This window comes from Peromyscus californicus, unplaced genomic scaffold (assembly GCF_007827085.1).
Source record: "Peromyscus californicus insignis strain IS unplaced genomic scaffold, ASM782708v3 Scaffold_6__1_contigs__length_162567912, whole genome shotgun sequence".
Taxonomy (NCBI): domain Eukaryota; kingdom Metazoa; phylum Chordata; class Mammalia; order Rodentia; family Cricetidae; genus Peromyscus; species Peromyscus californicus.
The window spans coordinates 81,785,289-81,812,166 of record NW_026294584.1 but is presented as its reverse complement, the minus strand read 5'-3'; the positions used below and the strand labels follow the sequence as shown (position 1 = coordinate 81,812,166).

Here is a 26,878-nt window from a genome sequence, read left to right as displayed (position 1 = left end):
TGCTCAATCAGTTAAAACATGTTAAATATCTAACACCTGTTTTTTAAAGATTTATCAACCCCTATTGCTATGGAAAGACAGAAATAAAGGTAGATATTATACAGATATAGATATCTAAATCAACAATTCTGTGCTGGCTAATTTTACATCATTTTGAACAAGCTATAGTTATCTGAGAGGAGGGAATCTCAACTGAGAAAATGCCTCTGTAAGATCAGACTGCAGGCAAAACTGTAGAACATTTTCTTAACTAGTGGTTAATGTGGGAGGGCTCAGCTCATTGTGGCTGAAGCTACTGAAGGGCAGGTGGTCTTCGGTTCTACAAGAAAGCAAGCTGAGCAAGCCAGTAAGCAGCACTCCTTCGCGACCACTGCAAAAGCTCCTGTCTCCAGGTTTGTGGTCTGTTTGAGTTCCTCTCCTTACTTCCTTCAGTAATGAACAGTGATGTGAAAGCATACAGCAAACAAATCCTTTCTTCCCCAAGTTGTTTTTGGTCATGGTATTTATCACAGCAATATTTAATCCTAATAAGACAATGTCTAAAATAGTAAGACTTATGCACAAATAAGGGCTTGTTTCCAATGGTAGATGATCCAAGGATTTTATAATTATTTTTCTGTTGCTTTTATAGTAAAGCAGAAGAAAACAAATTAAAGTCCTATTACATGACACTAGGAAGTGATGCCACATGGTGTCTAGGAAAGAACACAGAATTTGGGATGCCTATGGTTTAAAGTCTCTTCTAGACTGATCAGTTATGTGACCGATAGCTCAACTTCTACAAACATCAGTGTCCTCATCTTTAAAGTGGCTATATTAATAAACATATAAATATTTTATATTATACATTTTTATATTTTTAATAAATATAATAAAATATTTAGAATATCTTAATAAAAACAATCTGTTCCATGGGATGGCTGAAAAGATTAAAAGTATTAACAGCTGTAAGATCTTGCAAAGTACCACCCCAGCATGTGCTTAATAACCAGGAGTATCAGCTATTACTGTTTATTTATTTAATGTATTTTTAATTATGTGTGAAATTTGTCCTTTTTTTGTGTAGGGTATGTGCATGTACATACCGTACCCATGGAGCCAGAAGAGGGTACTGAATCCTCTTGAGCTGGAGTTACAAGCAGGTGTGAGGCCACTCAACAAAGGTGTTTGGACCTAATTAGGGTACTCTGTGAGAGCAGTACATGTTCTAAACCACAAAGCTATCACCCTGCTATTACAGTGTTTTAACATAAATTTGAAAGCCAGTGGTTAAAATATTCACTTTCTTTTCAAAAACTGTTTCAACTAATCAAGGTTGCGTTGGCCATGCTTTCTTTATTAATCTTTGCTTGGCTAAGTTGCTCTCAGCCAAAAATTGAATCTGTTTCCATTCTCTCCCAACCAGAATGGAAACACCTAGCATTTGATAATTTCTGCTCACCAGACTGTATATGAAAAGTGAGTGAGGAAAGGCTGAGGATGAGTTAAAGGTGACAAAGTGTATCCCAAAGTCTGCAGATGCTGTTCTCAATAAGAGTTCTTAAGGTTTTACAAACAAAAAGCAACTACAGTTTTGTTGTTGTTTTGAATCAGCACGTTCTCTATACATACAAATTTTCATGTGAACTTTTACTCATAGAAGATCAGTCAGTTCATTGATTTTTAAAGCTAATTACTACTCTTTAATAAATCTGCTGAATCAGTATCTTCAACCAAAGAGGGGGAGGGTGGCTCTTGTAGATAATGACTTACCTTCAGGGCTTACTTTTTCCTATATACTACAGGACCTTGACCTCACGCTCAGGAGATGTTTATCTTTCAGTCAGTAGCCTGTCTGTCCTTAGGGTACTCAACAGCAGGCACTCAGGTGTGCTGCATGGGAAGAATGTTTACTTAGGGGTCTAACGGCAGCTCTTCTACCTCGCCTTGCTGCTCCTGGACTGTCAATTGAGTAAGCCTCCTTGTCACGCAGGGCCAATTTCAGCTACAAAGCAGTGATGTGAGACTTACCTCCTCCTTTGCTAGGCTAAAGACAGTCACAAGCGACAAAAGGTAAAGTCTATGGAGAAAGAAGCTAAGTGTTCTATAACTTTGTCTCTCAGACCTTGTCCCACTTAGAAAAAATTGATATAAATTAAGAAATTATCAAATCAGCATGCAATGAGAAACTAGAATATGCAACCCTGTAAGATTGAGAGTCCTCTTCTCCAAAAATACACAGAATAGTTTAAGCCATCATTTGAAAGAGTTTTTTCACAATGACTATTATACTATGGCAGTGGTTATAACCAAATTAACTCAAAATGCCTTCCTGTTGAATTTTTTCTGATTCTATCAATTAATGAACAAACTCATTCCTGGAAGTTTAGGAGATAAATCTGACTTGTAGGGCTGGAAATACAGTTCAGTGGATAAGGCGTTATTGCTCTTTCAGAGGGCCTAAATTCAATTGCCAGTACACACATCAGGCAGCTCATAACTGCCTGTAACTCCAGCCTCGGGGAATCCAATACTCTCTTCTGGCCTCCTCAGGTATCAACATACATACAGTATGCATGTGCACACATGCACCCACATACAATAAATTAATAAATAAATCTTTTAAAAATAATCACCCTTTCAAATCCCCTACCTTCTCTCAACAGCAACATTACTTATAAACCTCAACCACCCCTGACAATTTACCTATCATCCCTACTCAAGCACCAGGCCTCATTGGGATAAATTTCATGAATTCATGCATGAGAGGTTTACTTGTGCTATTTGGAAACAGCAAAAGTAACACTACCTTCTTTCACAAGAAAATATTAATTCCCACTGTGTGCAAAATAAGCATAACTCCAGAGGAGGGCATGGGGGGCTTTGGTACTTCATCTGCATCTGTCTGTGACAAAACCTAGTTCTTGTTCACTTGTTGGCAAGCTGCTGTCCATGTGTGGATGATATAAGGGAAACCATGATTATATACTTGGCAAAGGCACAATTATTCTATTGACAAGGCAGTAACTTGTAAAAAATCCACACCATCAAGCTGAAATGATCAACCCATATTCCAAGAACAAGAAAATCAGCTTACAAATTAATACTTTACACTAGAGTGGGGAAATTTTTGAACTGCTACTCAATAAATACTTGCATGAAAAAAACAAAAGATGAAAGTAAACAAATAAAATAGTAAGAATTTGATACCCACTATCATCTTACTTAACCCTTTCTTACTAAACCCCTGAATAAGTCTCAAGTTGCATATAAACATTATTTCCACAGGATGAGAAACATCAGGAAAAAAAATTCTACAATAAAATTAATGGCATATATCTACAACATTAATTTAACAACAAAATATGTTAAAAATGAGATCTAACTACTATCAACAAAGCATTTCAACCTACTCCCTTCTTACCAGTGCACTACAGCAAGCTGCCACGTGACTGGATGCCCTTGAACTCTATGCATTCTAGCCATGCCTGAGCAGATGGCACCCACTGATGCATGGGATTCCAATGGTAACACCATGAGCCACATCCAAGAGAAAGCTTTGAAAGTCCTCACTCAGCCTCAGTACTGTTCTCTCTGCCAGGAAAACACACAGCTGCAGTAAAAACCTTTTCTTTGGCTACCATGTGGGTGAAGCGGTCAACGTGGCAGCCATACTCGTACAAACAAGAATAAGACTCCATTACTGTAAACTGCTAGAGCTTGTTCTAGACGCAATGGTAATGCCATAACCATAGTGCTCATATGGTAGGAGGAAAAATCAGGAATGCAAGAACAGCCTCAGCTACAAAACAACACCTTATCTGTAAAACATAAGACAAAACAAGCAGCTGTGATGATGCATACCTCTAATGCCAGCACTGGGTGTGTATAGGGAGCTGATGAATGGAAGAAGCACCTTTAGTTAGAGGCCAGCCTGGGCCATGGATGGGACTTTGTCTCAAAAATAAATAAAGAAACAAACAAAACAAGAATTGACACAAGCAACCAATTTCATGTTTAGATAACATTAAGCAGGCACAGGAAAAATAAAATTGCAAACAAGTGCAAAGAAATCTGTGTCCTTTAGAATCATGGGCCATGACCAACCACACAGCAGGGAACAGTTCACACTATCCAGGAGAATGGATGCAATCTTAAAAATAAAGCATGTGAACAAAGACTCATCACTTGGAGATCCCTAAGCAAATACAGACATCTTTCTCTGATACTCCTTAGATGAAATTGTTGTAAAGAAAAGGAAAAAGAAAAAGAAACAAACCAAGGCTCTGGAGGAAAATAAAATAAGTAAATAAAACTACACTTCATCTTTTTCTTGCACATGATTTGTCTAAGACCAAGAAGTTTTAGAGCAAAATAGTGCTACAGGGATAGGAAGCTCAGGGGGCCACTTTGTAGATACACAAACCAGGACAGACTGCATTGCCCTGCACACACATTTCTATATTTGAAACTCTTTTAACTAACCCCACAGGGTGGATCCTGGATGTGACTGGAGCTGTCCTAGGAGCTGGCTAGGTGACACTGGGATGTTCATCTCAAGCAGAAGGTGGTTTTCTGGTTGCCATATTGTATTATGATACAGTAGTAAATTCTAATGTGAGAAACTATACTCAGAATGAAAAAAAATATTGGTTGTGAATCAAAAACTTGATGAAGAAATGCATAATTATCTTTAAGCTAAAATAAAATATTTGAAATGTAAGTTGTATAGCTTCCCAATAGAGCTAGCTTTGCATAACTGATCAAAATTAGTCCATATCACATCAGGAAAGAAGTGTTTCAGCTACAAAACCATGCCAGAGGCCTGGACAGCAGTTTCCAAGCTGCTCAACCCTCTCTCTTACTACATCTGAATTTATTTATCTGAATCCTTGACTTGTGGTAAACTCCATCAGAGAAGGGATTATTATACCTCAAATTGTATATTACTCTTCCCAATATATTTACTATTCTACATTGTTTTAGAGTTAGCTAAACATGTGCTTCTCCCTCCTCCCACATCCTCATTTCCTGAATTAGTTATATTTCTCACTGCTGTGGTCAAATTTCTGGTCAGAATAACGTAAAGGGTTTATTCTGGCTTCTTGTTCCAGGTAGCACAGCCAGTCCATCATGGCAGGAGAGTATGGTGGCAGGACAGTGAGGTAGCTGTTCACATTGCCTCTGCCATCAAGAGACAGAGAATACAGGAAGTAGGAATGTACTCAAGGAGTCCACTGAGGCCCCAGTTAGGGCCTGACTCCAGCTGGGATCAAGTGTTGAAACACTGAGCCTAGAGTGTTATATTTCATATACCACACAGTTGTGCTTGGGACTACATAGTCCCAAGGTCAGGTACTCCATCATATGCATCCACGTTTTGAACTAATTAGATAATAAAAAGCAGTAATGTCATTTAGGAAAATAGGAGGAGCTACAAAAATGGGTTATGGCTCAATTTTCCATTCTCAACAAATTCTAAGTCATTCAATAGTCAGTCAGCAGTTGTGGGTGACTTAGCTTTAAAATGGAATAGAAAAGAGTGGTTGAGAGGGTGGATGAAGTAAAGGAAAAGAACAGACTGTCTAAAGACAGAGATGGGTAATGGCACTGGAGGTTGCTGAGGAATTTAGTCAACGGAGGTAGAAAAACACCCATTGGCTTCATGACACAGTCCACTGTGACCTGAGGAAAAACCACCAACTACGGAAGGCGGAAGAGGTCAGGGGAGCATGGGGAGAACAGTACACTGGAGGTAAAGATGTGGACATAGCAAGAGGAAGGGGAGGTAGACATGCATGGAGACAAGGGCATCAAGTTTCACTTACACCCAGAGGCAGAGAACCCTGTTTCAAAAAGCAGAGGGGACCATTCTCTAAGCAAGGGGAAAGGAGCAAGAGCAAGTATGTTTGTAATGTAATGTGATGTGTGATAGCACAAGGTCAAGATATACAAGTATCATTTGTAACCCCTTTCTCAACATTCACGAAACAGATACGCATTTTAAAGCTGTGTTTAAACCGTAGTGTTGCTTTAAACATTAGAACAGACACTTCATTCTTCCATAGTAATGTCATCTTATCCAATGAACTCCCAAATAGGTGCCTCAGTCTCAAATGGCGTCTCAGCTATGGTTTTCCTCTAAGTCTTACAGATGGAAAAATGGCCAGCTTTCAGTATTATAGCATTGTAAATGTCACAACACTCATGGTGGAGCTCAAAGACACAACATGTGCCTTGCAGGTGCCCTAGGTCTTTTTGAAAATAAAGCATTTAAAGCATGTAAAACACTGCTCTAAAATGTACAAGAATTCCACCAAGTCTTCTAGATAAAACTTGACTATCTGCTTTTCAGATCTCTCTATCTGAAGATTTTAAATAATAAAAGTGCATGTCAGATTACATACAACAACGGATCTGCCCTCCATTCCTATACCTGATAAGCCTGAGCTCGAACAGTACCACCATTTGGGGAAAGCATTAGAATTAAAGCACTTGATACATGTAAACTGGAAAGCACTGTGCCCATCACATATACATTCCCATTAGGTAGTTCTTATTACCAGTGCTATCTTTATCACTAAACCCAATGTGATGGGGTATTGACCACAAGACTACGACTTGGTGGAAACCAAATGCTTTGAGATTACCTCATCTAATAAGTTCAAATATTATATATTGGGGTTACCTAGCTACTAAGTTCAACTCTTCCAACATCCCTAGGAATTGCCATAACTGACAGGATTTCATGGAGGTAGTCTAGTCTGCTCTCACATTTGCTATATTACTGAGGATGACCAGCTACAGTAAAGCATGTACTTTCTGGAACTGGCAGACAGTACACATAGAGAAATCAGCAGTCTAAAAGGGCAGCAGGGCTCTAACTCTGTTGTGCACTGTGAACACCATATACTGTATCTTTAGATTTGTTCACCAATCTAGTACAGGATTTTTGTTCATAACAGTAGAGAGATATATTTTATCTTTGGATGCACCAATGCAAACATCTGGTAAATGTGATAAGTTTTTATAATAATTTGTATCATAATTTATGAACAATCAGTTCTTTGTGCTTGTCTGCTTTGGTTACACTTATTAGTGGACTTTCTGAGAGTGAAATATTATCATGAGGCTACAATATAGGTTTTAGTGATGAGCTGAACCAATTTTTAAAAGCATAAATTTTATCCTATAATAAGGAACAAAGCATTTTGAAGGATGATTCTGTCAATATTATATGCCTGGCATTAGTCTTTTCTTGAGCTGAAACACAGTATGAACAAAGATATCAATATAAACAAATATGTGCTTGATAATATATGTTTTTAAAACATAAAGGAAAAAGTAAGATCTATGAAATTATATTATATTCCAAATTATAGAAATGGGAATTATATGGAGTTGGGGAAAGCTCTCAAAACCCAGCTGGGGAAGAACTGGAATAACCCTCAGCAAAAATGACCACTCCCTTTCTGTTCTTGCCTCTAAATGGAAAATGGTACAACAATGTGTAAAGACTCATCCCAAGGACCTCAACTGACCACAAGGAAAGAAGCCAGAATGCATTGCTGCTATCCTCTTTGTGCATGCCAGAATGTTAAATAGTATGATCATCTCAAGCCAGCTGGAGGAATCAGAAGTATGTCAGTAAGACAAATGCCCAATTAATTAAACATAAGACAATGCAAAGAGTTGTGGCATAAATCAACCAAACGATAGATAGCACTGTCTAGTTGTCTGTGAACATCAACTACAAAGCTCCCAGTGAAAGGGAAGTCCATGCTCAAATCTTACAACAAATGCCTTTTCCCTGGACTCTGCACCCTCCTGATGTCACAAACATCTATAGCCAAACCCACGATATTGGAGCCTCTTTTTCCACTGCTCTGTCCCCAAACTGTCTTTTTTAAGTCATGTCAGACTTCAACTGATGACAAAAGATAATCAAGATGACCAGATCGGGGTTCTAAGAATACTCTTGTCCCATGGATTTATGAATCAGTAGACTGCAGAGCCCTCAGAACACACTTTGGGTAGCATAAATCACAAAGATTCCTTTGAATACTTTGTAGTTCACTGATGAAATACAATCTTTCCTGTTTGGTCTTGGATTACTTTATGAGAAGCTATGCATATATTGGAGTCATGGTTTTCTTTGAATAGAAAACTTCCCTAAAAAACCAACATCCACTGGCAAAGAAGAAAATATGCCTAATTATTATATTCAGTTTGTAAGTCCATATAATTTACTTCATTTACATCTTCTTACTATCTTAGTGACAACCACTAACAATAATCCAAAATTCACCATCAAATGTACCTCCAATTTTGAAAAATACAACAAAGATATTTCTTCCTTTGTGTGTGTTCATGCAAAATGAATGTTGCCCCACAGCAATGAGCAAGCAAGCTTAGTCGGAGAACCTGGATTCTAGTGTCAGTACACATTCACACTTACATGAGCATACATTTGACTATTAGTTTAATTTCCTCTCTGATAAGTGGGCTTACTGGGCTTTTTAGCTTCAATGTATCTACAGCAAATGCCTCTTGTCATTACACTTTGTAGCAAGCTAAGAATTTGTAAACTTCCTCTTTCATTTCTATCACACCTCTTAAACCTTACAGCAGTAGAAACAGTATTCTGCTCTCTCTAATGTAGTGTTCACTAATTCTCAAACACAAATACTCCATTATTATATTTATTAAATATGATTCAAAACCACCCTGTTACTTCCCAGCAAACCTTTATGACTTTATTATCTTTATCAGAGCTCTCTGAGTTAGTTCAGGATGCAATCCCTGTCATCAGTGGCATATTGGAATCAACAGTGCTGTCTGTTGGAGGTTATACTTTCAAAACAACTTTGATGTGATGCCACTGGTAGTATAGCAGATTGATCAATATATATAAGTATATATATATATATATATAAATGTAGTGTGCACACAGGTGACATACTTAGTACTCTTGGAATAGTTATGTAACATTATAATGTTACTTGTTTGTATGTTTTCAAGACTGACCATTTGACACTGGAAAAGCAGCCAGTGTGCACCTCCCTGGGGAAGACCTCCTCTCCCACTCCCAGAGTTCCTCAGTTGCCTGGCTGGACATGTTGGTAAGACTTTATGGGTGAAGCTTCTGATATTACTAGAAGACACTATCCCACAGCAAACTCTTTCCTCCTCTGGCCCTTACAAACTCTCTGCTCCCTCTTCCACATTTTTCCCTGACCTTAGGTGTGAAAGTATTTTATAGATATATATACTGGGACTGGGCTCTCAGGCTGCATTGTGATTCATTGTGGTTTTCTATTGTGGTCTCCGTCCGTTACTAAGAGAAGTTTCCTTGAAGAAGGGTGAAGACTACACTTATCTGTGGGTATAGATTGTAGTTAAGGATTATACTAACTTAGTACATTAGTGTTTGTTGATTCAATAAATAGATGGATCCTGTTCTTCATAATACGTTAGTTTCCGTCTTTATATTGGAGAATTAAGACTCTTAACATCCAAGGTTTTTATTGCAAGGCATGTCTTAAGTCCTGCTACTTGTTGATTTTTACAGCGCTTGGTACTTTTCTATTCCCATTTGCTTAATTACTGTTCTTGTGGACACTGTTGTTTCTCTTCAGTCCTATGGATTTCTCCAAGTATTTCTTCTATAGAGCTGGCTTAGTTGTCATGAATGCCTTTAGCTTGTCTTTCTTTCTCCTTCATTATGACAGATAGCCTTGCTGAGTATAGCACTCTAGATTGACAGTTGCCTTTCAGAGATTAAAATAGATCTTTTGAAGCCCTTGGGAGTTTGTCTCTTTTGATATCTTTGTATATATTTATAATTGTTCATTTAATCTTTTTGTTAGGATTGTATCTCATTCACACTGAATCATTACTGTGAAATTAGTAATTTGGGGGAGTCATGTTGCCTTGGTTTTTCGTGCTTCTTTTGTTTTAGCATTGGGAATTGTGCATCTATGCTGGATGTTTTCAATCATTCTTTTTCTTCTAGTGGAAATTTTGCAATACTCAAAGAGATCAGGTTGTAGTAGGGCTACGTTGTCATTTTTCTCTGCTAGATTCATGTTGGGAGCACCAGGCTCAATCTCTACTACTCTCTGGAGAACAGGATACATACTCCCTGCTCGCTGCTTCCACTCTCAACTCTCTTGTCATTCCTTCCTAGGCTCCTAGATGCCTGTCATCCCCCTAAGCTGTCCTTTGCAATACTGAGGTTGGGTCACAGATGCTGGTCCTGTCCTGGGTGGTTCTTCACCAATCAGTTCACAGATGCTGCCACTCCTCTGGTTAGTCCTCCACTTAGCTGAATGTGAATGCATGCTGTTCTGATCTCTGTGTGGTCCTTGGCAAGGTTGGGACACAAATACTGTTTGATGGACCCTGAGTTATTTTTACCCTGTTCTATTACTATTTTACTCTGCTATCACCTAGAGATTCTTAGCTGTCTCCAACTTCTTCTGATAGCTGTTATCCATCCAACTTACCTCAGTGTACTCCATGGGGATTGTAGTATGCAATGCCTGCCTACCACCTGCCATCTTAACAAGCCTCTAGTTTCTTCAAGATGCTACTGTATGGATTTAATCTGTATAAGAATCCAAGATTGTTAAGTCCAACCAACTCATACAAACAGGAGCAGAGTTTTAAAAACTTTTTCCTGCAATGAATGCAGGAGCTAGATTGTCATAGCACCTCCAGTGCTCTGGACATGGCCCAGAACACTGCATCTGCTCAGTAACCACCAGATGGTTGATGAGTATCCTGCTCAGTCACCACAGGGCAGAGCCAGGAGCCTCAAGCAACCCCTTTAAATCAAGAAAGCTGGTGTTCTTTCTATTACTTTCAACCATGTTTCTTAACATTATCCAAACTCCTTTGTATTCTGTACTTCTTCTGATTCTGTCAGGGAGTTGCTTTTACCATTAATTTTATCCCATTCTTCTATAAAATAAATGTTCATCCTGCTAACAGCCATGTGAGGGAGCCCAGAAGTGTGCTCTCCAGCCCTAAACAAGACTTTTATGACTTCTATTAAGACTTCTCTGGCTGCCTTCTTAACTGTAAACTCATCACAGTCCAGGGGTTGGAAGCCCACAGACCTGCCCCCCAACTAGGCTGCTCCTGAATTCTACCCTCATGAGATATGTAAAAGGACACATGCTTACTGCTTCAAGCTGTTAAATTTGGGGCAAGTGTGTTACAAATAGGTAACTCACACAGTTACACCTGCACACAGATGAACAGTATAAACCAATCCATTCAAAAACAACTCAAAATTCATACTCTTAAAAATTGACTGCCAGAACCTACATATTGGTAACCCACCATTAGTACTATGCATGCTCTCACTGCTGGGAGAGACACACATGCTGTAAAGTAGAGATGGCCTTTGGTAGACATAGAGTTAACAATTGCTATGACTTCTGGGGTCAGAGGTACAAAAGGTCTTCTTGTCAAAACTTACCCCCACCAATAATGTTTTATCTATCACTTTGAATAGCTATTTGCTGCACGTAACAGTCTTCCTATTGACAAAAAATATCTGTTGTAGTCATACGTGCTCCTTAAAAAGGAGCTTCAAAAAAAGGAGCTTCAAGTTGCCTAAGGACAAATTTTGTTCCACTTGTTACTAAGGATGTGATGGGCAATGCTCTTTGCACAGAAAGCTATTTCTGAGTGTGTTGGCGGGGGTGGGGGCAACTTTTTCTTTATCACTAACTTCTATTAATACCTTTTTGTCCTATGAGGATGAAAAATGTACGGTCTATAAATGATGTATAAAGGACAAATTTTCCAATTTTTCTTTCTCAATCTTTGAGTTAAAGTTTATGCCAAATAATGTCTTGGTTTATAGTGACATTTCTCACAAAGAATCTTGATTTTTGTGACCGATCTGTACAGTATACAAATGTTAACTACTATTTTTCAGACAAGTGATTTTCATGTGGTTAATTACTAATAAAACCAGTACTAAATCCCAGTGTCCTCCCCACCAAAACACCCGTCCACTGACCTAACATGCTGCCTCTGCAGGTGTGCACAGCTCAGAAGGGAGAGCCCGTAACCTGTGTGATGGTGAAGCAGGTGGCTACAGCAAGGCCAGACGGAGGGCAGAAGTAGAGTGACTCTGTGCTGCTATTTGAGGTCTGATTCTAACTCCTCATTATTTAGAACATCTTCACAGCCCAGCCTTCCTCATGACATGGATGAAGACCCAAAGACTTCCGGCATGTGCCAAGATCCCCATAAATACCAAGTCACTCTTTCATTCACAGCATACAGCAAATGGCCCTGGGGAAGACAAGTCTGGAAATGGGGTACTGAGGAGCATGCAATATACTACCTTGGACACTTCAAAGAATTCAGTTTCTTTTCCAGACAGGATAATTGACTATTTTAGCTGAGAAATTTTAACTAAATTGTTTTCTGTTAAAACAAACAAGTTTTTATAAGCCTAGAGAACACTGACTTATTATTCTTCATCAAATACTATACAAATGTTTTCATTTAGTGGCACAAAATTAACCCTGAGAAGCATCACCTCTGTTCAGATGCTTAAGAGTGCTTCTGCATCACTTATAGACGTTTATTTCATATTTAGAACTTTCTAATCTAAGTTGGAAATGTTTCCAAAGTCTAAATCCACACTTGAACTGATTATTCTGAAAAGAGTACACATGGGAAGAACTATTTGCTCGCTAGATCCTTCTTCAGCAATTCAGATACTTAATCATCATTTCCAAAGCAAATTTTCAAAAATCAAATCGCAAAACTACACATATAATTGAGCTTCCATTAAGGAGTTCCAATCATCTGCCAAAACAGACCTGAAATTCTTAATCCCTTGTCCAAAAAAATTGGACCAAGTATTGACGTTTTCCACCAAGCAAGCCACACAGCCGCAAATGTTTCTCATTTACGCTACCCCTAGGGCATACAGCTCAAATAAAAAATTTCCTGAATACCCCAAATTTCAGATGCAATTTGGAATGCAAGTGATCCATAATGTAATGCAGGAAACATTATGCTCTTGTCTTACCCACTCAAAGTTTCTGGAATGCAACTCTCAGGGGAGCAGCCTAGCCAATTAGAAGGCTGACCTTGTTTTCAGTCATGAGACCTAACTATTATGCTCTTTGCCCCTTACTCAAATGTGATTTTGAAGCCTCAGCAATCTGTTACTACAGCTACTGTTCAAGTGAGAAAGCTGCTACCTCAAGGGAGCTAATAAGGTTCCTATTGTATACCATGACAAATCCAAGGTAACAGTGCATCCATTCCCACTAAGAAAGGGCAAAGCAACACTATAAGAAACCAGGCTAGTGTCATTGCTTCTGCAACAAGATCCTTCCAGTGGCCTCTGAACAGATTTAGACCCTAATTAAATCAAGAGTGAAATTTCACAGAAGCTCTTGTCATGTTCTAATCCTGCCTTTACCTTCATCCCCCTTAAGTCATCAGTTGTGTCCTAAGGGACCACAACTGCAACCATTTTCTTCCACAGGCTCCTCGTCGCTCTCAAGGAAAGGAATACAGTTGACATAGGGAAGAAAAGTGGTCACTGAGTGTTCTAAATGAGAGTGATAACTGTGCCTTGGGAAGCATGATTACTAAAAACAAGATGTGCAATGTCCCCAGTGTGGTAAAACAAAACAAAACAAACAAACAAAAAAACAAGGCACAGTAGAGTAATATGTGAATGAGAAAGGATCGAAAGCAACATAAACACAACCATTTTCATTAACTGAACGGAGATTAAAACAATGTAGACAAATAGGACATTCTTCAACAAGAATTGTGGAGGTGTCTGAGACTCAGCGCAAACCTCAGAACAAACACCCTGAAAGTTGGAGCAAATAAGGGAAATTACTGATTCTCAGAAATATCAGTCAACAGGAATAAAGTTATCAACTAAAGAAAATTTTGGAAAATGTAAAACCCCATATTCCAACACCAGGAGGATGTGTGTGTGTGTCTTTACTGTGTGTGTCTGAAGGACACTAAGGAGCAATAGGTGGCTTAAAATAAATTCCTCAGCAATTGTGACAAGAGTAACATTTACAAAGGAACAAATGGAACATGGTCATTGAATTCATAGCTACAAATGCTATGGGACTACTTTGATCAGGAACATGAAAAAGTATAAATGTACTTGAAAAAAATTGATGCTTACACATGAATGAAAAATGAACCCGTTTCAATTTGTATTTGGATCTTTGTGTCAAGGGTAATCCAAAATGCTGTTTGACAATCTCTCCTATCAAAGATTCTATCTTCTATTATATCTTAGCTTTTTATTAGAGTCAGCTCTATGTGTCCATACAGGAAAATATGTTGTTTTCGTAATCCTTACATTAAAAGAGAATTTGCTTAGCTGAGGATAGGAAATTGAATACCAGACAACTACATTTTTCATTGAATTAAACTTAATGCTGTGGATTTTCCCTCACTACAGCTGGTTTAGAATTAAGTGTAATCAGTACACTAGTCAATAAGTTTCTATATTATAAGTTTCTATTAGCCAATGTCACATATAGGTGAAGAATCTACAACAGTACAGACAGTTTGCTCCTGCTAGTCTCCTTCCCTTCTTGTTTCTATCAGCCATGGCTTCTTGACTTTTGCAGTTCAGAGTCAGACAGGGAGCTTTATACAGGATGAGTCGGTTTAGCATCAGCCTATGGTGTCCCCTAACTCTCTTGACTTTTCTAATTGGTGTTTTATACATAGGCTCACTCTAAACCTACCTCTTTTTCTTTTGCCTTTATTGCCATTGGGCAATTGCTAAGTTCAACTCAGAGTCTGTGCAGGAACCAAATGTTTTATACTACTGTACAGTGAAACAGAGTTCAGTGAGATATGGTCCTCCTTGTGGGAATTGTTTTTATGGGTTGGCTTACCCGGGCATGAAGTGATTGATAGCTGGCTAACCCATATGCTGTGTGCTTTTATGAACATGGTTTTGGATGAAAGTAACATTTAAATCAGTGGGCTGCAGTAAGGAATATTGACTACCATAATATGAGTAGGCTTCATTCAGTTGAAGGTCTGAACAGCACATAATGCTGCCCCTCTGCTTGTTCACCATAAGAGAAACACCATGTCTTCAGCTTGTTCAAAGCAGCCTTCCTGGCTCTACAGGACCTTTTGGTCCTTGGATTCAAATTGAGACATCAGCTCTGCAGATTTGGGATTTTCCATTGTCCACTATTCCATGAGCCAAATGTACATAATAGATCTGCATAGAGAGATACTTAAATGTATCCCACTGGATCTGTTTATCTGAAAAAAATCTCAAAAGTGCATAATCCCCATGAGCCTCAGTGTGACTATGCGGGAACACACGTGAGCAAACTGTCTCCATGAGACCTTTTTCAAAGAACAATCCAAAGCAGAGTACAATGAAGCAAAGCAACCAGCAAACCAAACAATCAAAAACAAGAACAAAATTTCACTGACGAAAATAAAAGTATTGGAAGGCAAGCTCTGCCAAGCACAGTATCAGACCATGTAATTCATTGCCCCAAGAATTCCCATAAAGCCAGGGATCTGGTTTTAGTGGACAGTTCAGTTGTCTTTCTACATATGCTGACTAGATGATTTCTCGGCTTTTATGACTTAGGTACTGTTTTTTGAAGCTGATCACAGGGAAATGAACTGAAGACACGGAGCAGAGTTATAAATTAATTCATTACTCTTATGGTGCACTGCACAAATACGAGGCCAACAAGCTCACTTGAATGGCAGCCAGGTTCTTCCGCTCCTGAGACGGTGCCTCATGAACAAAGCGAAGCCAGTTGGAGTGTCTCGGGTTGGTAGCATCCAAAATATACAGAACTTCTCCCTTGCTCCCACGAACCTAAAACAAAACAAACAGAAAAATCCAGATTAATCATACTAAATTTACCAAGGGTAGAATATTACATATTCTTTCTGAAGTATGCATCTTTTTATTGATAAGCATTGAATAAATGTTAAACTAACAGCACTCATGACTTAAACATATGTATAAAGAAAGCCTACTATTTAATTTGGCAGAAGGCTGAATGACTCACAACTGTCCTCAAATTTCAGAGACACATCATGTTTTCTATGTCCTTTTTGCGGATGGATTTGAATATAGGTGCGACAATCACAGTTGTTCAGGAGATAATGAAAATGCAATCTGTCTTTTACCTCCACAAAGAGAGCAGCACTGCCTCCCAAGTGAGAGGAGTGGAGCTGGAACAATCCCTTTCAATTCTCTTTCCATCTGCTTAGAGAATTATCTGAAGACGGGGGACTGGCTGATCCAACCAGGGGGCTGTGACAGCTCATGGGACATGGGCCTTTCTAGGGGAGACACAAAATCAACTCCATTTTGTCTTCTAAACAAACTACTCATGAATTTCTTGGGACAACATTTTTTAATTATTTTATTTTACTTAGTATCTAGCCATAAATCTTACTGGTCAAACATAATGTTTCAACAAGGAAAGAAGTAACAGAATGAAGAAAAGAAAGAAAGAAGGATGGTAGGAAGGAAGACAGGAAGAAAGAAAAGAAGGAAGGAACAATGGAGGAGTGGGAGGGAGGGGGAAGGAATGAATCAGTCCATTGAACACTCATGAACTAAAGACACTTGGAATCTACTGTCTCCAACTGCCATTATTGATTACTCTGGCCCACTTTAATACCATACAGGCAGCAATCTCCACTTGTGTTTATATATTACTGAAATCCAGCAGAGGAGAGATAGAGAGATTTCAGAGACTCATTGTTCATGCAGAGAATGCAGGTCCAATTCTCAGCACCCACATGGTGCTAGCAACCCTCTGTAACTCCAGCTTTAGAGTTACAGGCTCTGGCTAGAAGTGATATATAGACATAATGCAAGCAAAACAACCATACACCTAAAGCAAAAAATTGATATTTTAATCCAGCAGAAGATGTATAAGAATGAATGATTTTCACTTCAAACATGCAACCCACAAGACACAAATGTAAAGTCTAGAAATGCACCTTCCCATACTTGAGGGAAGAAAACTTTCAAGGTCAACAAATCCACATGGCATGTATTTTTCATGATGCATTTGCACATTCACTCATTCAACAAACTAATGTTGAGTCCTAAACTGCCCAGGACTAAGAATGTTTCCACAAACAAGACAGACTAAGACAAAGTCTCTGACCTCACAGCACTTCAGAGTAAACAAACATAGAATGAAACTTCATGTAAACACGAGCACTATGAAGAAAAACAAAGCAGACTCCAGAAAATGAAGTAATGGGGGAAAGGCCAAGTCAGCATCTTTGATGAGGTACCTTGAACTCAAGTGCTCTAAAGGGGAGAAGGGGCTAGAGAATGATTTCCAAAGAGGGCAGCAAGCAAAGGCAGCAGAAAGGCTTTGAGTTTTGTAAATGAACTTGATGTACACAAGGAAGAGTGAAAAGGCTGAAGATCCAATAAGCTCAACTGAGAAAGTGATGGGCATTCAGATCAACTGGCAGGTGACCAGCCACCCACAAACATACATACCAAGAAGTCACCCAACCAGTCACTGCAGGGTATTTGCAATAATTTCCACACAAAAAATCTGTTAAAAAGTCATCTGTTGAATGATGGCAAAAAAAAAAAGTGAAATTTCAAGATTCTAACATATATTGTACAGGGGAAAGAAATCAGTTAGCCTGTTCCTATTGTCTGATATCTTTCATTTCTCAAAAAGCTATTTTTTCCAAAGCCAAGCAATTTTCAGTAATCTTTTTACAGTATTGCTAATGAGATTTGTAATGATCACTGGAAAACAGAAATTTAATTTTCAGTACTTTAACTGCTAAAAGCCTTGTGTGTTTCTTGAATACTTATGTATAGAACTGTGAGAATTAGTTATACCTCTAACAAAATAACAAACTTGTAGAGAAATTGCTCTGCCTCCCTGCTTTGAGCCTTATTGACCCATGGTGAATACAAATAAATAAATAAATAATCACCAGCAACACTGTTCTGCTGGATTTAAAGCACACTGTCTACCTATCACTCAAAGAGAAATTTCATTTAACACAGTAACAATTGTAGATGTTTGGCATAAAGTTTTTCCCTTCAAGTACCACCATAACTACAGTTAAAGAATGCTTATATTTCAAATACCTGAATTAATCACAGCAAGTAGTCATCCCACTACATAGCTGAAAAAATTCTTTCTTAAAGAAACTATAAATTTAAAATCCTAACTATTGCTGAAATCCACATAACCTATCAATGAGTAAAAGAATGGTGTGTTTGTCAATGGCATCATCTGAGCTTGAAGGGGGGCCCTGGTCATGGACTTAGCTCAGGGCCCCTTGATGCTGCATCCATTACTCAGTATTTCATAACATGTGATCAGATGGGTTTGACATTTGAACTCAATGCAAAGATATCACACATTAACAAAAGTGTCTCAGGCTTACTATATGAACACATTTAAGGAGGAGGGCTGTTCATTCTTTTTATTTCAGTTTTATCTCAGACCCCTTGGCTCTAACTATTTTCAGTCAGTGTAATGATTAGTATTAACTGTCAACCTGACAGAATCTATAATTATCTGAGAGACTGCCTCTGGGCATGCCATTCAAAAATTATATTGATTACATTAACTGAGGTGGGAAATCCACCCACTGTGAGTTTAGGATGGACTATACTCTGAACTGTGATCCAAACAAAAGCCCTCCCTCATTAAGTTACTTTTGTTAGGGTATTCTATCACAGCAGGAGGAAGAGAAACTAACACATTCAGTATTAGCAACCTGCTTTCATTTTTGGTTCACCAGATGGACACATTTTCCAGCTGACTTAACCTTATACAATATTCCATCTTAAGAGAAATACAAAACTTAACTTCTTACTGAAATTCTTCTGAAATGTACTACTTTTAATAAAACAATTTACACTTACTATTATTTATAATGGTGAGAAATTACTGTACACTGCCCAAATCTTCATATTTGAAAACCTATCTGTTCCTTAACAGGGTCAATGCTCATCTTATTGCAATTACCTGCATTCACAGACTATTAAGTGCCCCTTCTTGGCTCTTTACTGAGCCATGCCCTGGCTGCAGTCTGCAGCTCCTGTGACGCCATTGCATTACCTATTCTAAGTCTGCCTCTTCCTGCCCTTGTCACAGTACACTTGCTGACACACCCCTCTGAAGAAGACATCCTTGCTCATTCAGCACAAGTCAGTCAAGACAACCCCAGGCAGACAGCTACTATTAAAGTCTCCATTTGACTGTCTTAACTTGATAATGAACCCTGAGGTTATACATTCAACATTTTGAGATCTAACAAAGAAGACTAAATTCCATCTTGGTACCACATCCCAACAGCTCACCAGCTTTGCAGCCAAAGTATAAAACTAGTCTCCCAAACACCATCTCCTTTTACTTAAAAGTTCAAGGAAGTGAGACAACTTATTATCATCCCACTTAAAATAGTCTTCTACAAAATGGGGCCCATAATGAAGTCAACATTTCATAGTAAAATCATCTCAGTTCAAAATTCTGTCGATTTATCCAGTTTTCCTACACTAGCAGCACAAGGCAGTTGCCTAAAGTCAAAGGGAAAAACACCCTATGAAAAGTAGAAATCAAAATTGGTCTGGTTACACCTCTCTGTGCTTGGCTCCTCCATCTATGAAAAGGGAACACTACTGTTTCCAGCTCCTGCTCAATACCAATGTTGCTTTCCAAATGTTGAAGAGGAAGAAAAAAGGTGGGCATTTTGCTACCACAGGTATGCACCTTCTTCCAGATCCAAGACTAGCAAAGCAAAAGAAAATTTACAGCTCACTTCATGTTCCAACCAAGCTTATTTCAGAGGAAGACACACACAAAAATTCAGTTCAGTTAGTGAAAATCTTAGCATGTGAGTAGAAAAGCAAAAATCAGGCAGTTAGGGTCAATCAACTTCCCTTAAAGCTCAATATTTTCCTTGTTAAATTAAGTCAGCTCTAGACAGGGAGACTCCTTTATTATTTGGATGTTTACTGTTAATAGAAGGCACTATAAAAATTCATTCATCATTATATCCTTTGGTCAGTTCAATCGTGGAAGTATTTCTAACTCACTACCTACATATTGACCAGGGAGACTCCGAAAACAAAGCTAATCCAAAAAATTTCCCCCCAAGAAGAAGCAAAACGGTACAAGTCAGCAGCAGTAGGGCATTCAGTTGCACAGACACCCTTGATGAAGGACTAAATGTTAGAGCATGCCTTTCCAGAGAAAACAAGTGTACTTTAGCAAGACTTTTCAGAACAGTCGCTTAGAATGCTAGACTGATGGCACGCATGTCTTTAATGTATAAAATGTCATCTTTTCATTTAAATTTCAAGCACTTCTCTGCGATTTTTTTTAACTGAAGGAAACCATATGCCCTGCCTTCAGAGCTTAATTAGTCAAATGTCAAGATACTTTACAAGTGCTAAAACGCAAGAGATTCTGGAGTAAAATCTGACATCTCACTGTTATCAAATTTAAACCAAAAGACCAAAACACCCGGAGATCGGGAGTACTGTCACTAGCAAACTGATATTTTACAGTTTCTAAGCACAAAGTGTGTTTCCCTTGGTGGTTTTTCAAAGGATTCTAAAGTTTTTCTTGTTCGGGTGCTTATAAACACCAAAACAGTGTCAGGGTAGGAGCTAGAAGTTCAGCAAACAGGGGACGTGGGTTTACACTGTAGCTCAAGCACCCTGCTAAGAGATCTTGATTCAGTTCCCTCCTTTATAAAATAGGTCCAGCTGGGAGTGGTGGCACCCCATGAGCAGTATGGGTGCAGGAACAAGATACAGGTTTGGAGGGGAGAGGGGTGGGGGGGGCAGTGGAAGGGAGGCTGTTAGAGCTAGGGTATACTGATTCTTTCTTTGTGTCAGTTCTGTAAAGTGCATTATGATCTTAGAATATGAATGTATCTCTCCCAATCAAATATGTCCCAATTACTAATTATCATAATCATCTAATAATTCATAATTCTATGCTAAAATAATAGAAAACTGATTCCCTTATTAGTACTGAGCATTAATTGCACCTAACATTGGGAACTTTAAGACATGCCAAGAATAGCTTAAGAAGAAATTTTTGAACATAGGTCTTTTACTTAATTAGCATTTTGAGTATTTGTTAAGGAAATATGAAACCTTGTTTAGGCCCATAAAGTACTGTTCTAGGCAATATAAAGTTGAAATACATATGGACTGTATTCATTAAAAACATGTAGTATATATGGCTATAAAGCACCAACAGTTCATGTGGTAAAGTGAGAAGAAACATAAACCCCAGAGCAAAGAGAACATTGTGAAAAGCCCCAAAAGTGTCTCTGCACCCAATAAAACCTACAGTTGGTTTCTGGACACAGAAACTTGGCACAGGTGTGGCTGTGGTTTTTACTGCTGGTGATCCGTACAGGAGGATGGCAGATGAAAGCTGGCAGTGTGTTTCTCTAGACACCACCCTCACCTTTTCTCTTACCATCTGGCAATACATTGTTCTGACATCACTGTAAAGAATCCTATGTAAAGAAAGAGGCTTGGGTCCCAGAAGTCCTGCTAGGAAGTCCTCTCACCTCTTCTTGACCAGCCTGCCCCACCTCACCTGGCTCAGGACTTCCGTAACATTTCTTGGCAAGAAAAGTTCTTGGTTTGGAGGCGTGTTTCAACAATGCAACAATGACCCATTATCTGAATACAAATCCTTTTCATAACTTGATTTTTCTTTCCACACTGACTTAAAATCTATTCTCAAATATGTTTTTTCTCTACTTTCCTAACTGCCCATCCCCTCATAACCAATGTCTGTTTAAAGACCACCCTCTGCTCTCTTCACAGGCTGACCTGTCCTCTTACCTCAGGTCTCTCTCCCTTCCTTCCACTTCATTTTCAACAGAAACTCAGCCACATACATCCCTGGCCCAAGCCAAGTAAGAGCACAGTGTTCTACCTGCAGCAGGAGAACGCATGGACCAGACAGATGCTCAAGAATTAGATTCCAGTGATGAAAACTCCTTTTTGTTTAACATTTGTTATTTTTACTGAACATGTGCTTTGGATTTAATAGTCAAGTTCATTACATGAGAACTGAAACATGCCAGGAAAGAACTCTGCTTTGAAGAGCAAATAACAGTAATAACAATTAATAGTTATGGAGTGTTTATTATGTGCCAAGCACATAGTAACACAGTATAAAATACAATCTTTACAGTTCTCAGAACTGCTCTATAAGGGCAGGTTCTCTGGAAACTGAGGGACAAACTGAACCAGTATCTTGGGGGAAAAGAACAAAAACAAAAATAAAAACAAAAACACCTTCACAGCTATTCCTGGAGCCCGGGCTTGAAGCATGCCCATCCAATTACAAAACCACTTTCTTTGTTACCTACCATAGTATGTGTACAACCTTGTCACCCACTGCCAACTAGTGAACAGAATTCTAAGAATTAACTTTTTACAATGCCCACCCCTTTATAACTGTCCCAGCATCCGAGAATAGCTAAAATTTAAGTAGAAAAGGGATTCCTTCTAAGGTCATGTTATGTCATGAAAAGGAACATAAAGTAATTAAGAGGGTCCCAAATGTAGCTTGACAAGTGTCACTAAGGGAACTAACTAATCATTGAAAGATGACTCTGGCCAGTAGTGAGCAATGAAGTGAGGACTTCAGCCTTAGAGTCTACATCAGTAGTTCTCAACCTTCCTAACGCTGCAACCCGTTAATACGGTTGTTCATGTTCTAGTGAGCCCCAACTATAAAATTAATACCTCACAACTGCAATTTCATTGCTAATTAATAACTGTTATGAATCATAATGTGAATATCATTGTTTTTAGAAGGCCTTAGGTGACCCCTGTAAAAGGGTCATTCAACACCCATAGGGGTCATGACCCACAGGTTGAGAACCACTGGCCTAAGGGACCCAAATGTAGCCAGACTAAATAAGCTTGGAAACAGTCATCAGCTCCAGAAAGAACCCAGGCCTGGGATGGAGAGATGACTCACCAGAGAACGCGTTGTGCTTAAAGAGGACCTAGGTTCAGTTCCTGGCACCCACAGGACAGCTCACAACTGTCTATAACTCCAGTTCCATGGGATCCAACAGCCTCTTCTAGCTTTTGCAGGCAACAGGCACTCAAATGGCATTTACATCACACATGCACATAAATACTTTAAAATAAATCTTTAAAGAAAAATCAACTCGGGCCTGCCAACTCCTAGATCTAGCCTCGCTTGGTGAGAGCTGTAAGCAGTTACACCTGGGCTTCTCCTCTTCAGAACCCTTCAATAATAAAAAGGTAGTTTTTCAAGCTACTGCATTCATGGTAGTTTGTAAGGCAGTAATAGAAAACAAATATCTCACTCCTAGAACCAAGATTTCTGTTTGCTATCCTGATAATATAACAACCTTATTATCACAAACATTAGCATAAAAATCCTGCTTGCCTGGTAGACATTAGGTCACAAGTCTGGAATGGCTTATCAGGGTTCTGAGAGAGCCTGTGGGGGAGAGTCTTAAAGGGCTACATCCATACTCATCCCAGCTACTGGCCCACAGTCAGCTCCCTGAAGCTGTGGGGCTAAGGGCCTGACTATCTTGTTTCTTTCATTTTATGAGATACTAAAAGATGGCTTATAATCTCCAAATATCACTGCTTATATAGCAATAGTGTAATTCCCTTTAAAAAACAATATGAGCATGTTAAATGTAAAGAAGTTACTTTAATGGAGGGAAGGGGAAGGAAAGAAGAGAGAATTGTTACGTATTCACTGTATATTTTATGCTAACTCTTAGATTAAAATCAATTCTTCCTATTTTGAAAATAATTAAACCACATTCTCCACTTCCCATCTTATCAGCTCTCTCCAAATACTAAGTGCTGGAGTCGCTGGTGTTTCCCTACTTACAGCAAAGCCACCTCAATACTTCCACGGTTGTCTCTAGTTGCATCGAGAACTCAACAGTACAGACACTACTGACTGTAAATGTTTTCTACAGCTTTGTCACCTTGACACACAATAAACACTTAAAAATTACAGATGCAGAACACAATAAAGAGAAGTCGGGGACCTTGATACTCAATATTATGTGACTTTAGTTCAGAGTTTTAAAGCATACTTTTGAAGCTAAGGCTTTCCAGAAAGGAATGCTTGTCTTGTTGCAACTACCTACCCTTTAAAATAAGTCACATAAAATTGCAAACTGACAAAATACTTTCTTTGTCCAGAACTATCTCAGTCTATTGGAGAAAAAGCTGTCCTGTGCATACATATACAGAATGCCTAATGTAAAACTGGAAATGACCAGCAATCTGTTCTCACTACTTCACCCTGTACACACGCTCACTCTCTGGTAGGGTTGTTTAGGATGCACTCTTCAAGAGAAAACAGCTCCTAAACACATCCTATTCTCATGAGAACAGATAATACCCTGTGTTCACTAATGGACCTTCCTGACTCTAGCATCTGCTGTCTGAACCACATACTAGATTTTCCTGCATAAATAGCTAAGGATCTTTGGCTTTTGTATCTAGGTAAACTGAAGACATTCCTCTAGTACACTGAGATTCCTTAGAACAGGTGTTTTTAAAGCTGATTTTTAAATGGACTTTTAGAAAGGTAATATAGGACATGACGATGTTTACATATTAGTTGCTCTTTGGATTTAATTAATTCCAGAAGAGGGCCTATGGAACTAGGGGCTAACATAAGTAACTGGACAAACCAGTAGAGTTCTTTCACTTCAGCAAGATAAGATAAACATCTTAGGGTGACAGCAGGTGCTCTGCACTGGCACTGAGAGAAAGCACAATGCCACAGAGGTGAAGAAAAGCATGTTAGTCTGCCTACAAAGAGAGATGCAGGATGTGCTGAGCTTGCAGAAGGCAGCATGGGATGCAGTTTCCATACGGCTGATCAGCACCACCGTTTCTTCATGGGAACTATTTACTCCCACACCTCTGGGGCCTGAGTGTGGAACCCAGAGATAAAAACAGACCACGCACAGCTGAGATCTGCAGTCTCTCCTATACTTAGAAATACATTCCTTTTTGGATCGGGGCAACAATCAAATTAGCATACAAACTAGAGACAATCTGGGAGACCCAGTCAAGCCCTCCTCTGAATTGTGAATTGTCTAAGAGTAAGAAAATACAAGACAAGCCAACTACAGACAACAGAACATATGTGAATTTCAATCCACCTCTAGGGTCTGACAGAAGGGAAGATAGCTTTAAAACTATGGCTCATTAAATCAAAAGTTAAAAAACAGCAAATACATACATCAAATATTAATAATCTAAGCTTCTCTAAAAATTCTTCAGAGAACAAAAGTAATTTAGAACAGTCATTTATCATACAGTGAAGAAATTATAGGCCAAGTCATTAAATGAAATTTATTCAAGTTCATGAACATTAATCTTCTTTATATGCAAAGCAAACAAAGATTCTCAGGTAGTTTCAAGCAAACATTAGGCCCTGTCTGACAAGCTTCTACTGTGTACTGAAGGTTTCTGTGTGTGCTAGTGTTTTAGAGTTGCAGAAAATAATATTAGTAACTTGTGGAAAATTCTTAGCCGCTGAGCCACTAGACCCACTTTTTAATATAACACACAGATGAGAGATACAGTTTATAACTATAGGGGCCAAAAGGAAGCAAGCTCACAACTCACATGAACAAAATCAGCAGTGCTCTCAAGGAGACTTCTTGCCTGCAGTTCTTGTTTAATTTACTACCCAGGAAAACAGCAAAATACCTGGATGAACACAAAAATACAAAGTAACTGGAACCCAAACAGCACGTGTGCTACTCAAATACTAACCGACCAACAATGGCCAACACCAAGAGACTAAAACAAGCACAGAATACCTACAAAGAGAAGTACGGAGACACAGAAATGTACAGAAACCACAACTCATCTAAGCACAGGATATTGATAACAGCCTGCTAAGCTGTGGGTGTAAGCAATAGAAAAAGAAAGCACACAGTTTACAAGAATAACAGAAGGAAGACAAAGGCTGTAAGAAGCATGGGTGAGGAGAGGAAGGAAGAGGAGGACAAGCTTCCAAAACAGGTAATGGGAAATGATAGGGAAAGAGGTAGTGAGAAGTAAAGGAGAAGGGAAAGGGCAGCTTGCCTCTCATCTTATTTCCATGCACATTCCAACCACATCCAGGACCCTAACAGAAAGAAATGCACACAGTGGGCTCTTCTATAAGCCCCAGATCACTACACACCTACAAGACCTATAATAAGCAATAGGATGCACAAATTCCTTTTATTCAATAAATATCGGTTGTTTGCACAAAGAAATCAAAGATCAACAACATGGAGTCAGTGCTGTGAAAGAGCTCAGAGCTCTTGAGAAAAGGCAGGGGCAGAGAGCACAGATGTTGAAAACAATACCAGTGATGTGGCCAGCAATGAGGGAAGAGTGGGCAATGGGAAGGCCACAGGCCAAGTAAAGGCAAAACCAACAGCACATAGGTGGGGTGGGTTAAACGAAGCGTCCACCGAGGGACAAGAACAGAGAACACAGGGGCAGGAAATGCCAAGGAGCTATGATAGAGAACAGAGGAACAAAGACGAGGAACAGAGGGACAGGAAGTGCTGAGGAACAAAGAGAACAGAAGAGCAGGGCTTCCACATGGCCCTTGTGCAATGTGGAAAAAGAGTACCACCCACCTTTTCATTAGGAGACTCAAAGACTCTAGATTCCTCCTAAGGGGGAGATTTATTCCATTGAACATCTGGGTAGGCTGTGCCTCCACAAGCGAAGTCAGAGTTACTGTACTCCACTGGGCTGTTTGTGTATAGGAATCATTTGTCTATTTTCTCAGACTTGTATGAACCAATGTGGGGAGGA

General features: G+C 39.0%; 1 protein-coding gene across 4 annotated transcripts in view; it reads right to left on the bottom strand.

Annotated features, from left to right (window-relative positions):
- Prdm5 (PR/SET domain 5) overlaps nt 1–26,878 on the bottom strand; it is a 168,642-nt gene that overhangs the window by 99,761 nt on the left and 42,003 nt on the right. For all 4 annotated transcript variants that reach the window (XR_008214342.1, XM_052720226.1, XM_052720228.1 and 1 more), the window contains exon 3: nt 15,740–15,862. Coding sequence is in view for 3 of the 4 variants with exons in the window: in XM_052720226.1 (XP_052576186.1) it covers nt 15,740–15,862 (123 nt within the window). In the remaining variant the exon portion in view is untranslated. The remainder of the gene's footprint in view (nt 1–15,739; nt 15,863–26,878) is intronic.